Source organism: Copadichromis virginalis, unplaced genomic scaffold (assembly GCF_057382275.1).
Source record: "Copadichromis virginalis isolate Kocher_CV1m ecotype Utaka unplaced genomic scaffold, C_Virginalis_male_GT1.1 unmapped_scaffold_1, whole genome shotgun sequence".
Taxonomy (NCBI): Eukaryota; Metazoa; Chordata; class Actinopteri; order Cichliformes; family Cichlidae; genus Copadichromis; species Copadichromis virginalis.
Window position 1 is genome coordinate 6,627,985 of NW_028188589.1, and position 13,741 is coordinate 6,641,725.

The window sequence follows — 13,741 nt, forward strand, 5'->3', positions numbered from 1 at the left end:
CGGTTGTCATAACACTTGACAACATGCAAGGTGGTTTTTATCACAATGGGTATCTTTTCTTCAAAATCCTTACGTCCTGCTCTCGTCAGATCAACATCGCTCTTCATGTTGACCCAAGGCAATCTGTTGCCACGAACAGTGCCAGTGCACTGAATTCCCTGCTCATCCAATATAACTACAAGAGGGACACTAGTGAGCCAATTTTTAAAGAAGAGCTTGTAGTTCTCTTCCTTGGGGATTGGCTGGGCCAGTAGGAAGACAACATTTCCACTAGCTGCAACATCTGGCAGCTCAGGAGGTTGGTTGACTGTCCCAGTGTAGACCTCAAGATTGTATTCAGATTCTGCCAAGATGAGAATTTTATAGCCCCACTTTTTAGGTTTTGATGGTAGGTATTGTTTCATCCTGTGTCTCCCCTTGAATAGAATCATCTGCTCATCTATGGTGAGCTTCTCACTCATTGGGATGACGAGGAGCCGCACGGCACGGAAAGTGCCGTGCGGCTCCTCGGAAATGATGCGAAAGCTCGAACAACAGTGCCAGCAGACATGTTAGCCCAAGCATCTACAATCCATTGGCAAATTGTGGCGTAACTCGCCCGGCGCTGCCTTCCACTCTTGGTGAAACTGTGGTCTCCATCGGTCATCCATCGCTCCCATGCCGCTCGCAGCCTTACTTTGAATGGGCGGTTTACACCAATGTCCAGCGGTTGGAGTTCCTTCGTCAGGCCTCCCGGAATGACAGCAAGCTCACAGTTCATTTGTTTCACTAGCTTTTTCACATCGGCTGTGAGATGGGCACGCATAGAGTCACAGATTAAGAGCGATGGTGATGCGTGGAAAAAACCACCTGGTCTCCTTACATACACCTCCCTCAGCCAGTCTTTCATCATTTCCTCATCCATCCAGCCCTTTTCATTTGCCTTAATGATGATTCCTGCTGGAAACTTCTCTTTAGGCAAAGTCTTTCGCTTAAAAATCACCATAGGTGGCAGTTTCTGTCCATTAGCATGGCAGCCAAGCACAACAGTGAAAGAAGACTTTTCGTGCCCCGTTGTGCGTATCGCTACCGTGCTGGTCTCCTTCTTCTCCACAGTGTGACTCACCGGGATGTCAAAAGTGAGCGGGACCTCGTCCATGTTTGTGATGTGGCTGGGCTGGATGTTTTTGTCACCGATGTGTTTGCCACAGTAGGAGCGGAAGATGGCCAGCTTTTCCTTATAATCCGCTGGAAGTTGCTGCGCTACCGTAGTCCTGGTCCGGATGGAAAAATGGCACCATTTCATAAAACGAAAGCACCAAGACGGACCTCCTTGGAAATGTTCAATGTTCATCTCTTCAGCTAGTGAAACTGCTTTTAGCCGAATGGTGACCGTCAAAACGCTTCTCCCGCTCGTTCTTTGCTCGATGATCCACCGCTTGAGTCTTTCCTCCAACTCGGGCCACCTCGCCTTATGTCCGCGGAAACTCAGCTGCGTTTTCTTGACCTGCCGGAGCTTGTTTTCTAGCTTCCTCCATTTGCGAACCATCGATTCGTTAATCTTAAATTCTCTTGCCGCTGCTCGATTTCCATGTTCCTCCGCGTAGCTGATGGCCTTCAGTTTAAACTGTGCTTCGTAAGCGTGTCTCTTTGCCATTTTCAGGGTTGTTAAAACAACGATGTCCTGCATAATAATAATGGATTGGATTTATATAGCACTTTTCTAGGCACCCAAAGCGCTTTACAATACCCCTATTCATTCACTCTCACATTCATACACTGGTGGAGGCAAGCTACGGTTGTAGCCACAGCTGCCCTGGGGCAGACTGACAGAAGCGAGGCTGCCATATCGCGCCATCGGCCCCTCTGGCCAACACCAGTAGGCAAGTAGGGTAAAGTGTCTTGCCCAAGGACACAACGACCAGGACAGAGAGCCCAGGGATTGAACCGGCGACCTTCCGGTTACAGATGCGATTCCCAACCCCCTGAGCCACGGTCGCCCATAATGCACATACCTGTCCTTTTATACAGGTATGTGCGATTGTCCCGGTATATACGATCAACGCCCACACTTCACCCTTTAGCGTTCTCATGGTGTTCTCTACTACGTCCTCCTTACAACACACAGGGCGCACTGCACTATAGGGCGTGCCGCACTTTTTAAAGAAAATCCAAGGCTTTTATGTGCGCCTTATGGTAGCGAAAATACGGTAGATAATATGGCCGCAAGCTAACGGCTAGCAGCTCCAAGTCCAGACGGCATACCAAAACTTTAACGGAGACGTGTCCAGGGTTGCAGTATCTATTGTTAAAGTAGACAATGAGTCCCCCACCTCTGCTTTTTCCACTGGCCTGCGTGTCCCTATCAGCTCTCACAGATGTGAAACCACATAGGTCTACGTTAGCCTGTGGCGTTAGCTCGGTTAGCCACGTCTCCGTGAAGATAAACAAACTGCACTCACGGTATAGTTGGTGGTTGTTCAGAGCACACAGTTCGTCCATTTTATTCTGTAGCGAGTTCACGTTGCCCATTATCACTGTCGGGATTGATGGTTTGAATCGCCTCCGGTAATCCGCTTTCCTCGCTCCAGCCTTGCAGCCTCTGTAGCTCCTCTTTATCTCAGCCGGGATGTTGTATCGCATGCCGGTCTGTCCCTTTGTCCTTAGTGCCAGCAGCTCCGCTCTAGAATAGATGAAGGAGCTGGTTTCAGAAGTTATCCATCCATTATCCATCTTGTATTGCTATATCTGAGAGGTATAAGTAGAGTAACTAGAGGAAGGTGAAATAAAGTTTGAAAGCCTAGTCTAAAAAAAGTTAAAAGTTAAGAAAAGGTGCGGTGTTGCAGAGCTACTTGGAAAGGCTGCCGTTACTCCAATGCCATATTGTTCTCTTGTCAGCTAAAAGGTAAACCTGTTTCTCCATCACCTGTTCAGCTCTAAAGATTCAGTAAGGACATTGCCTGGTTTCATCTTCATGTTTCCCTCTCACCACATATCCAAATCAATGTCATGACTAGCAGCTTTTACGGCTGTAGCTCCAAAAAACACGATGCAAGTATTATTTATATGCATTTATTTCATTATAAATATGTAAAATAGCTATCTTTATCTTACCTCGTAATGGAGATCTCTCTTATGTAGTGCAGCTTGCAGAAAGTTTTTTTTTTGAAGGGTCAGTGTGAGGCACGAAAATACAGGGAGTGCAGAATTATTAGGCAAGTTGTATTTTTGAGGAATAATTTTATTATTGAACAACAACCATGTTCTCAATGAACCCAAAAAACTCATTAGTATCAAAGCTGAATGTTTTTGGAAGTAGTTTTTAGTTTGTTTTTAGTTTTAGCTATTTTACGGGGATATCGGTGTTTGCAGGTGACTATTACTGTGCATAATTATTAGGCAACTTAACAAAAAACAAATATATACCCATTTCAATTATTTAGTTTTACCAGTGAAACCAATATAACATCTCCACATTCACAAATATACATTTCTGACATTCAAAAACAAAACAAAAACAAATCAGCGGCCAATATAGCCACCTTTCTTTGCAAGGACACTCAAAAGCCTGCCATCCATGGATTCTCTCAGTGTTTTGATCTGTTCACCATCAACATTGCGTGCAGCAGCAACCACAGTCTCCCAGACACTGTTCAGAAAGGTGTACTGTTTTCCCTCCTTGTAAATCTCACATTTGATGATGGACCACAGGTTCTCAATGGGGTTCAGATCAGGTGAACAAGGTGGCCATGTCATTAGTTTTTCTTCTTTTATACCCTTTCTTGCCAGCCACGCTGTGGAGTACTTGGACCCGTGTGATGGAGCATTGTCCTGCATGAAAATCATGTTTTTCTTGAAGGATGCAGACTTCTTCCTGTACCACTGCTTGAAGAAGGTGTCTTCCAGAAACTGGCAGTAGGACTGGGAGTAGAGCTTGACTCCATCCTCAACCCGAAAAGCCCCCACAAGCTCATCTTTGATGATACCAGCCCAAACAAGTACTCCACCTCCACCTTGCTGGCGTCTGAGTCGGACTGGAGCTCTCTGCCCTTTACCAATCCAGCCACGAGCCCATCCATCTGGCCCATCAAGACTCATTCTCATTTCATCAGTCCATAAAACCTTAGAAAAATCAGTCTTGAGATATTTCTTGGCCCAGCCTTGACGTTTCAGCTTGTGTGTCTTGTTCAGTGGTGGTCGTCTTTCAGCCTTTCTTACCTTGGCCATGTCTCTGAGTATTGCACACCTTGTGCTTTTGGGCACTCCAGTGATGTTGCAGCTCTGAAATATGGCCAAACTGGTGGCAAGTGGCATCTTGGCAACTGCACGCTTGACTTTTCTCAGTTCATGGGCAGTTATTTTGCGCCTTGGTTTTTCCACACGCTTCTTGCGACACTGTTGACTATTTTGAATGAAACGCTTGATTGTTTGATGATCACGCTTCAGAAGCTTTGCAATTTTGAGACTGCTGCATCCCTCTGCAAGATATCTCACTGTTTTTGACTTTTCTGAGCCTGTCAAGTCCTTCTTTTGACCCATTTTGCCAAAGGAAAGGATGTTGCCTAATAATTATGCACACCTGATATAGGGTGTTGATGTCATTAGACCACACCCCTTCTCATTACAGAGATGCACATCACCTAATATGCTTAATTGGTAGTAGGTTTTCGAGCCTATACAGCTTGGAGTGAGACAACATGCATGAAGAGGATGATGTGGACAAAATACTCATTTGCCTAATAATTCTGCACTCCCTGTATGTTTTGGTTCCTCAGGGCAAATACATGAGCCATGGGTCCCTAGAACCAGGCCATGACAGAAACAGCTCTGGTTTGGATTCAAGAGACAGACACTTTCTCTACTTTTAAGATTAGACCTCATGAAGTGTTCAGAGATGGAATATTATCTTGTGTGTCTGCAGTCTGTCATGCTGTCTGATCACAGAGGAAGGCTGCACTTATCTGGCCTCAGCTCTGAGCTCCAACCCCTCCCATCTGAGAGAGCTGGACCTGAGCTACAATCATCCAGGCGGCTCAGGAATGAAGCTGCTGTCGGCTGGACTGAAGAATCCAGGCTGGAGACTGGACACTCTCAGGTATGGAGAGAATGTCTGTGTCCCAATTCAGGGTCTGTACGCTTGAAGTAAGCGCACTACGCGTACTACGTACGGTGTGTACTATAAGTACGAGAAGTGCGGAAATGAGAGGCTTGTTAAATGGGACAGTCTAGCCTTCGTCATGCTGCTCAGGTTGCCTAGCAACCATGATACTAACCGCAAGAAATGTTACATACAACATTGTTTGACAGAAATGAAGGAGAAAAAATGTTTTGTTGGTCATCTATTTTTGTCTTGACATCACTTTGATTAGTTGAGTATCTGAGGCTGAGGCCACGTGACTGTAAAACATGATTGTTGGGCTTCATTTCTGTACTGAACAGTCATTTTAAGATTAGTCAGTAAATAACAATTAGCTAATGTTGTTCATGAGACTAAAATCATCTAATTGTGGTAATGTAAATATAATATGGCCAATATTATAGTATTGTCAGATTATTATGCTATCTTTGACAGTGTATATACAGATGTATTATGCATAAGAGACAAATAGTGTTTGTTTAATATGTTGGCATTGTTACATTAGGCTCAATGCTTACATACATGTGTAAAAAGCAAATGTACAAGCTGTGATAACTGTGTCTGATAGAATGAAGAGTAGACTGATATATTAAATATTCCTTTATTGGGTGAGAAAATCAGACCATGTCATAACTGCTGTAAGTCACACAGAATAGATATCAGAGCCTTAAACAGGCTGACGTCTGCTAAATGGGTCAAACTGAGCAGAAAGTATACAAACACATAACATCCTTATAGAATATGATGTAACACTATAGATCAACGTACCTCAGAATATATAAAGCATAGAAACAATTACAGCAATATGATGCAACAAACACAGCAGCTGCTGATCCAAAATACTCAAAGCTTCATAGAACTGAAACCAACATTTATTTTTAGCTCCATTCTGCTGCTGATACATACTTTAGGTTTCTGAACATTAAACTTGTTGCTGCCTTTCATAGTGTGTAACTTGAAGGCCCTGAGTACTTTCTCCCACACTGAAAACACTGGGATGATACCATTATTTGAACATTACCTAATAAGACTGATTCAGGACAGACAGTTAGTTATGTTAAACTTTTCTAGCAGTCCTTCACAAACAGGGAACAGTCTGTCTATTCTCTCCATCTGTCAGCTGCTGCTGGCTCTTCTTCCTCCTCTTCCTCACACACTGCTTAGTTTCTCCTGGTGGATCATCAGGGGTGCAAAGCCTCACAGATGATGTGCAGCAGTGGGTCCCTCAATCTGTCCTCACTCTGGACACTTGCAGTCACACATGGAAATCAAATGTGTGATAAGCTGCGGGATTCAAACACAAGTGTAACTTATAAACACATGTTCATACTTTTATTCCACAATCAGAGAGAAAGAAACAGAGAGAGTGCAGGACAGACAGGTGAGAGTCTCAGGTGTATACACTGCTACAAAACAGCACAAGAGACGGAGGATTTAGTGTTTGTGTTCCAAGATGGTACATTAGACACATGTGTGACTCCTGTGATTAAAGCATCTTTCTTTCAGCTTAATGAGTGAACCGTCAGCTCATTCAAACACACGTTAAAGTCCGTTTGGCTTGACACCACCAAGCAGAGGCAGCAATATAACACAGCTAACATTAACAGTGCAGCTTGTTGTGTTTGTGGATATATGACTGACTTTAATTATCCATAAAATCATCACATTTTAGAGGAGAAGCAAGATGGCACCTGTGTTTGGCTGTGCCGCTGCCTCCGTCCGTGTGTTTGTTTACTTTATATGTTATGCAAGTGTTCTTGCTACAGTTTTGTCCGGTGTCATTTCCCTTCGGATTTATGATCGCCATGCGTTACTGGCGATCAAATATGCTATGGATAACTTTCAGAGTCAACGATACGACGTTGTTTTCCCACCGCCGCTTGAGCGCGACACAGCACCCGGTTCACCTCCACTCTTGCCGGTCAGCTCAATTTTGCTTCAGAGGCCTCGTCGGAGGAAGCAGGAGAAGAGAGCCGGCTTTCTTGTCCTGCTCCGTCGTCTTCGGAAAGAGGCAGATCTTCGGGGGCTTTATTCCTGGGCTGCTAGCGGTAAGATCCGCCTGAGACTTGTCGGAGCCGGATTAATCCCCACAACCCACTGTGTTTACCTCCCAGGCTTCCACCTAAAAGTATGGAAAGCAATTCCTCATCGTGGCAGGAACCCTGTTTTGCTGCGCAGCTTACCGCATAGTACGAACTCTGTTCCTGGAAACTCTACCCCTGTCCCGGTGGCTCGCAGTATTAAATGGATGTTAATTAATGCGCGCTCAATTGCCAACAAGTCTTATATCTTAAATGACTTGTTCTGTACGGAGAAGCTTGATTTTAATGTTTATCTCTGAGATGTGGCAGCGTGAAAATGAAGTCTCACATCTTTTAGAGCTGTGTCCCGCTGACTGTTCATTTCTCTGTGCGCCTCGGATATCTGGACGAGGGGGTGGAAAAGCGGTAATTTTCAAAAAGACATTCTTATGCCAGATGATCTCCTCAAGCTGTTACAACTCTTTTGAGATGATTATGATAAAAATTGGACGAGAACAGCCCATATACGGCATTTTAATTTATCGTCCACCTGGGTCTGTTGCATCTTTTCTGTCAGACCTACAAGAATTTTTAACTTCGACGATTAAACTGGGCAAACTCATGATTGTTGGTGACTTCAACATTCATGCAGAGGACTCATCAAATAGTACCACTAAGGAGTTCCTGAGCATTATGGACTCTTTCAATTTTGTTCAACATGTATCAGGTCCTACTCACACAGCTGGGCATACTCTGGACTTGGTCTTCACCTGTGGTGTTTCCCTTGACCACATGAACTTAAATGATGTTTCTTTTAGCGATCATAAGTCAGTCTTTTTTAATGTATTGTTCAATTTAGAGTCTCTTCCCCAAAGTTTTATTAGGCGCAGGCGCTTTATTGATGACTCTGTCATTTTAAAGTTTTCTTCTCTTTTTAATTTTAAACCTTCTGACGAGGTTGACATCCTTATTAATTCTTTTAATGAACACTGTCTTGCCATTCTTAATGGCCTGCATTTGTATAGCGCTTTTCTAGTCCATAGGACCCCAAAGCGCTTTACACTACATTCAGTCATTCACCCATTCACACACACATTCACACACTGGCGATAGCAAGCTACATTGTAGCCACAGCCACCCTGGGGTGCACTGACAGGTTAATCAGGTTGCTCCTTTCAAAACTAGACATTGCACTGTTAGTTCCTGCACACCATGGTTAAATAATCAAACCCGTGGTCTTCTACGCTCCTGTCGAAAAGCAGTCCACTGGGCTGGTTGTCCATCGGGAACACTTCAAAGAACTTCTTCACTTATATAATGAGTCAGTTAAAGAGGCCAGATCCTCTTACTTCAATAATCTCATAAATCGTCATAAAAATAACCCAAGAATTCTATTTGATGCTATCAATAGTATTGTTTCTCCCCCAACTCAGCATGCTGTGTTACTTTCTGACGAAGACTGTAGCACTTTCCTCAATTACTTTGTAAATAAGGTGATGGACTTGAGATCCAAAATCTCGTCAAGTGCCTCCCCTTATGAAGATGCCCCTTGTTGTCCCGGGTCATTTACTTCTTTTTCTCTAATCACACTCAATGACTTAATTGCAGTAATAGGTAAAATGAAATCCTCATCATGCTCCTTAGATATATTACCTCCCTCTGTCCTGTCTGGGACTCTCACCAGCATTGGTCCCACATTACTATCCATCATCAACAATTCACTGAGGCAAGGCTGTGTTCCGTCCTATTTTAAACATGCTGAGGTAACCCCTCTGTTAAAACTACAGAATCTAGATCCTACCTCCCCTAGTAGTTATCGTCCTATTTCAAGATTGCCATATATAAGTAAATTACTAGAAAAGATTGTAGAAAATCAGTTCAGGTCCTTACTATGCCGATTGCAGATTTTTGACCCTTTTCAGTCAGGCTTTAAAAAGCAGCACTCTATGGAGACCGCTCTCTTAAGGGTCTATAATGATCTACTAATGGCATCTGATGCAGGAAATTGTTCCGTGATCATTGACCACAAAATCCTACTCAACAGGCTGATGGTTCTGGCTGGTATATCTGGCACTTGTCACGGTCTGGCTGGGGCAGACCATATGTGTTGCAGAGGAGGACTCAAACGCAGACCAAAACGTGGTGTGGATTAACAAAACAAGCCGTTTATTGAGGCTAGCAACGAGGGTACAAAATAATAGGGCATCGGTGAAAACTAAATAATAACCTAAACTGGGTGAACTAAAACAAAACATGAAAAACCTCGACCATAGTGTACTGACATGGGTACCTGGAGCGGAGACATGAACAGCAGGGTGAACAACAGCAGAATGATCTACAGCAGGGTGCACAGGGAAGGAGCAACAGCGAAGTGAACAGAGAGAACAGACGACCTGACAAAGAATGACTGAAAGCCCACGGACTAAATAGACACAGGAGGATAATGAGGGAAGTGGCAACACATGGGGAACCAGCTGACACATGAACATAATGACGTCACAGTGGGAGAGTAAAACTGAACACGATGAACACAGAAACACCAGACCTCTTCACAATAAAACAGGAAACATAATGAGACGTAGACATGACAACCCGAACTTGACAACGTAAGACACAGACATGAAACACATGAAGAGCAGGGGAGACTTAACATAGTTGGAAACACGAGGGGGAAATAATAAGAACTAGAAACACCTAGGCATGATAACAAATGAACTTAGGAAACCTGATGGGCTTACATAAACTAAAACTCAAAACGCTGGGTCAACAGACCCAGGATCATGACAGAGCCCCCCCTTCAAGGGTGGATCCCAGACGCCCAAAGACATGAAAACAAAAAGCCCCCCCACGGGCAGGCGGCGGGGGTCCAGGACGGAGGGCCAAAACAAAAACTACCACCAGAAGCACAGGGGACAGTCCAGAAATCAGTCCAGCGGGCCAACCCAAAGGGCAGCAGCACCAGAGTCCGAACAGTTCAGGGGGCCAACCGTGCGGATGGCAACGGCGGCGACACGGAAACAGTTCAGGGGGTCGGCCGTGTGGAAGGCAACGGCGGCGACGAAGGAAACGACGGAGCAGTTCACGGGGCCGACCACGCGGAAGGCAGCGGCGGCGATGAAGGAGACGACGGAGCAGTTCAGGGGGCCGACCGAACGGAAGGCAGCGGTGGTGACGAAAGAGACGACGAAGCAGTTCAGGGGGCCGACCGCGCGGAAGGCAGCGGCGGCGACGAAGGAGACGACGGAGCAGTTCAGGGGGGCGGCCGCGCGGAAGGCAGCGGCGGCGCACCAGTGTCAAGCGTACTGGCCGAGGCCCGGTGGGTACAGGACCAGACGGACCAGACGAGGCAGGACCAGACGGACCATACGAGGCAGGACCAGACGGACCAAGCGAGGCAGGAACAGACGGACCAGGCGATGACGGGGCCGGATCAGGCGGGGCACTAAATGGTCAAGCCCCAGATTATTTATCCAAGCTTCTCACAAAATACACTACTGCTCGCCGTCTCCGCTCACAGACTCAGAGTTTGTTGGTTGCTACCAGAACACATCTGAAGGCGAAAGGGGACAGAGCCTTTCAGTCTGTGGCACCAAGGCTGTGGAACAGTCTACCTGTACAACTACGTTTGGTTGACTCTGTGGAATCCTTTAAAAAACTGTTAAAAACTTTAATGTTTAAACAAGCTTTCTGTTGACCAATGCTTTTTACATTTTTGTATTTTTAATTTACATTTAAACTCTATATTGTGTATATTGTCCATTTTGCTATTTATCGTACTGTTTATTTTAATCTCTGTGCGCAGCGCTTTGTGACTACCTGTCTATGAAAAGCGCTTAATAAATAAACTTTACTTACTTACTTTACTTACATTCTCTGTAAGATAAGGTCGACTATATATATATATTTATTTTATATATATGTATATATATAGGGATGGGTATTGATAAGATTTTCACGATTCCGATTCCATTTTCGATTCTGATTAACGATTCGATTCTTTATCGATTCTCTTATCGATTCTTTTTTAAAAAGGAGAACACTAAGGTCGATTAGTTTAGAACTTTGTTTTATATCTTCTCTTTGAACAAGATAGAAATTTACAAGTAACATGGCCTTACAAACCAAGCAGTGAGATCTTAAGAGATCCAGCCTACGGCTCTTCAATGGGGTGTCACAGGGTCCCCAGGAAAAAAAATTGTAAATGTAAAATAATAAAATAGATATTCTTCTGTAGCAATAACAAAGTATAACATAAATTATTCTGTAGCAATTACACAAGAATATCCAGTAATGTCCCTGCCTACAATTAAACACATTCACTTACCGAAAATCGGGGCCATCTGCTGTGGCAGCCTTTTACCACAAACTTAGTCTCTGCTCGGTGACATTCGTCTATCCTGGCCTGAAAGGAGACGCTACCGGTAGACTGCAGCAAGAACTGCCAGCATCTGAGCCAGGCAGACTCTGTCTCTCTCATCATGATCACCTAAATGCACAGTAATGTCAGGTTTTGTAATAAGACAGATCGCGCTAACATAATATGCACTGTTAGTTGATTATTTACCTGCCGCATTAACGGAAGAGGACGTGCAAACGTTACCGCTGCTGCTGGGTTGAGATTCACGAGTTCGGAGCGGAATTAAAAACACGACATTCATTTAAGGTCATCGCGTGTTTTGTGAGCAAATGCTTTTGCATATTCGCAGTGTTTCCTCCCTTAAATGAAATATCTACTTTTCAAGTACTGCAAGTTGCCCTGTTGTCATCCGTTCTCATAAAGTATAACCAAACTTTTGAGCGTTTGAGCCGCTTTCGCGCCGTGTTTCCTGCCAGGTAAATGACGCTCCGCAACGTGGTGACGTCATTCGGGGCGACTGGAATCGATAAGGGAATCGTTTGCAAAAATGGCAAACAATTCCAAGGAATTGAAACAGTGGGAACCGGTTCTCAACAAGAACCGGTTTTCGATACCCATCCCTATATATATATATATATATATATATATATATATATATATATATATATATATATATAATTTCCCCACTCGCCCCTGTGGGCGGCCAATCCTTCAAGTTCGGGTCCTCTACCAGAGGCCTGGGAGCTTGATGGTTCTTTCCGCAGTATCTTAGCTGTTCCCAGGACTGAGCGCTTCTGGACAGAGATCTCCGATGTTGTTCCCGGGATCTGCTGGAGCCACTCGCCTAGCTTGGGAGTCACTGCACCTAGTGCTCCAATTACCACTGGGACCACCATCACCTTCACCCTCCACATCTTCTCGAGCTCTTCTCTGAGCCCTTGGTATTTCTCGAGCTTCTCGTGTTCCTTCTTCCTGATGTTGCTGTCATTCAGAACCACTACATCGATCACTACGGCCGTCTTCTTCTCATGTTTGTCTAGCACCACTATGTCCGGTTGATTAGCCACCACCATTTTGTCCGTCTGTATCTGGAAGTCCAACAGGATCTTAGCTCGGTCATTCTCCACCACCCATGGGGGCGTCTCGCATTTTGACCTCGACACTTCCAGGCCATATTCGGCACAGATGTTTCTCTATACTATGCCGGCAACTTGGTTATGGCGTTCCATGTATGCCCTGCCTGCTAGCATCTTGCACCCTGCTGTTATGTGCTGGATTGTCTCTGGGGCATCTTTAAACAGCCTGCACCTGGGGTCTTGCCTGGTGTGATAGACCCCAGCCTCTATGGATCTTGTGCTCAGTGCTTGTTCCTCTGCTGCCATGATTAGTGCCTCCGTTCTGTCTTTCAGTCCAGCTTTGTCCAGCCACTTGTAGGATTTCTGGGTATCAGCCACCTCTGCTATCTGACGGTGGTACATTCCATGCAGGGGCCTGTCCTTCAATGATAGTTCCTCACCTTCCTCCTCTTTCTTGTGTTTCTGCTGCCTGTATTCATGGATGTTCTTCTTCCCAATCTTCCCAATGTATTCTTGGATGTTCCTTGTCTCATCCTGGACTGTGGTGCTGACACTCACCAGTCCCCAGTCTCCTTCCTTCCGCTTAGCGTAAAGCCTCAGGATGCTGGACTTGGGGTGAAACCCTCCATTAATGGTAAGGAGCTTTCTTGTCTTTATGTCAGTGGCTTCTATCTCCTTCTTTGGTCAGGCTATTACTCCAGCAGGATACCTGATCACAGGTAGGACGTGGGTGTTGATAGCCCGGATCTTGTTCTTACCATTCAGCTGACTCCTCAGGACTTGCCTGCGCCTCTGCAGGTACTTGGTGGTTGCAGCTTTCTTAGCAGCCTCTTCCTGGTTTCCATTTGCCTCTGAATTTGGACACAGCCAATGTCTGGTAGAGGAGGAAGAACTGGAAACATTTCCTGTGTCCTTCACTCACTTCCTGCTTGTTTCCTGTAGATGAGACATGAACAATCACACATGCAGGAACATTTTCAGGGGCAGACACACTAGACTAGCTGGATAGTACGTGGATATTTATGAAGGGGGTCTCCAAGGAGTCTATTTGCAGGAACATTGATGATAACTAATAAGTCGTTTTGAGAGTTTAATTAAAAGTATACCTACAGTTAGGTCCATAAATATTTGGACAGAGACGACATTTTGTAATTTTGGTTACAACAAATAA

The 13,741-nt window shown here is 44.9% G+C and overlaps 1 protein-coding gene and 1 long non-coding RNA gene across 4 annotated transcripts in view; both read left to right on the top strand.

Moving 5' to 3' along the window:
- LOC146679680 (uncharacterized) overlaps positions 1 to 13,741 on the top strand; it is a 246,169-nt gene that overhangs the window by 159,969 nt on the left and 72,459 nt on the right. The gene's annotated exons all lie outside the window — the stretch shown is intronic.
- The window catches only part of LOC146679684 (NLR family CARD domain-containing protein 3-like), a 36,478-nt gene that overhangs the window by 9,211 nt on the left and 13,526 nt on the right, over positions 1 to 13,741 (top strand). For all 3 annotated transcript variants that reach the window (XM_085450096.1, XM_085450097.1, XM_085450098.1), the window contains one exon: positions 4,901 to 5,074. In XM_085450096.1, coding sequence (XP_085306222.1) covers positions 4,901 to 5,074 — 174 coding nt within the window. The remainder of the gene's footprint in view (positions 1 to 4,900; positions 5,075 to 13,741) is intronic.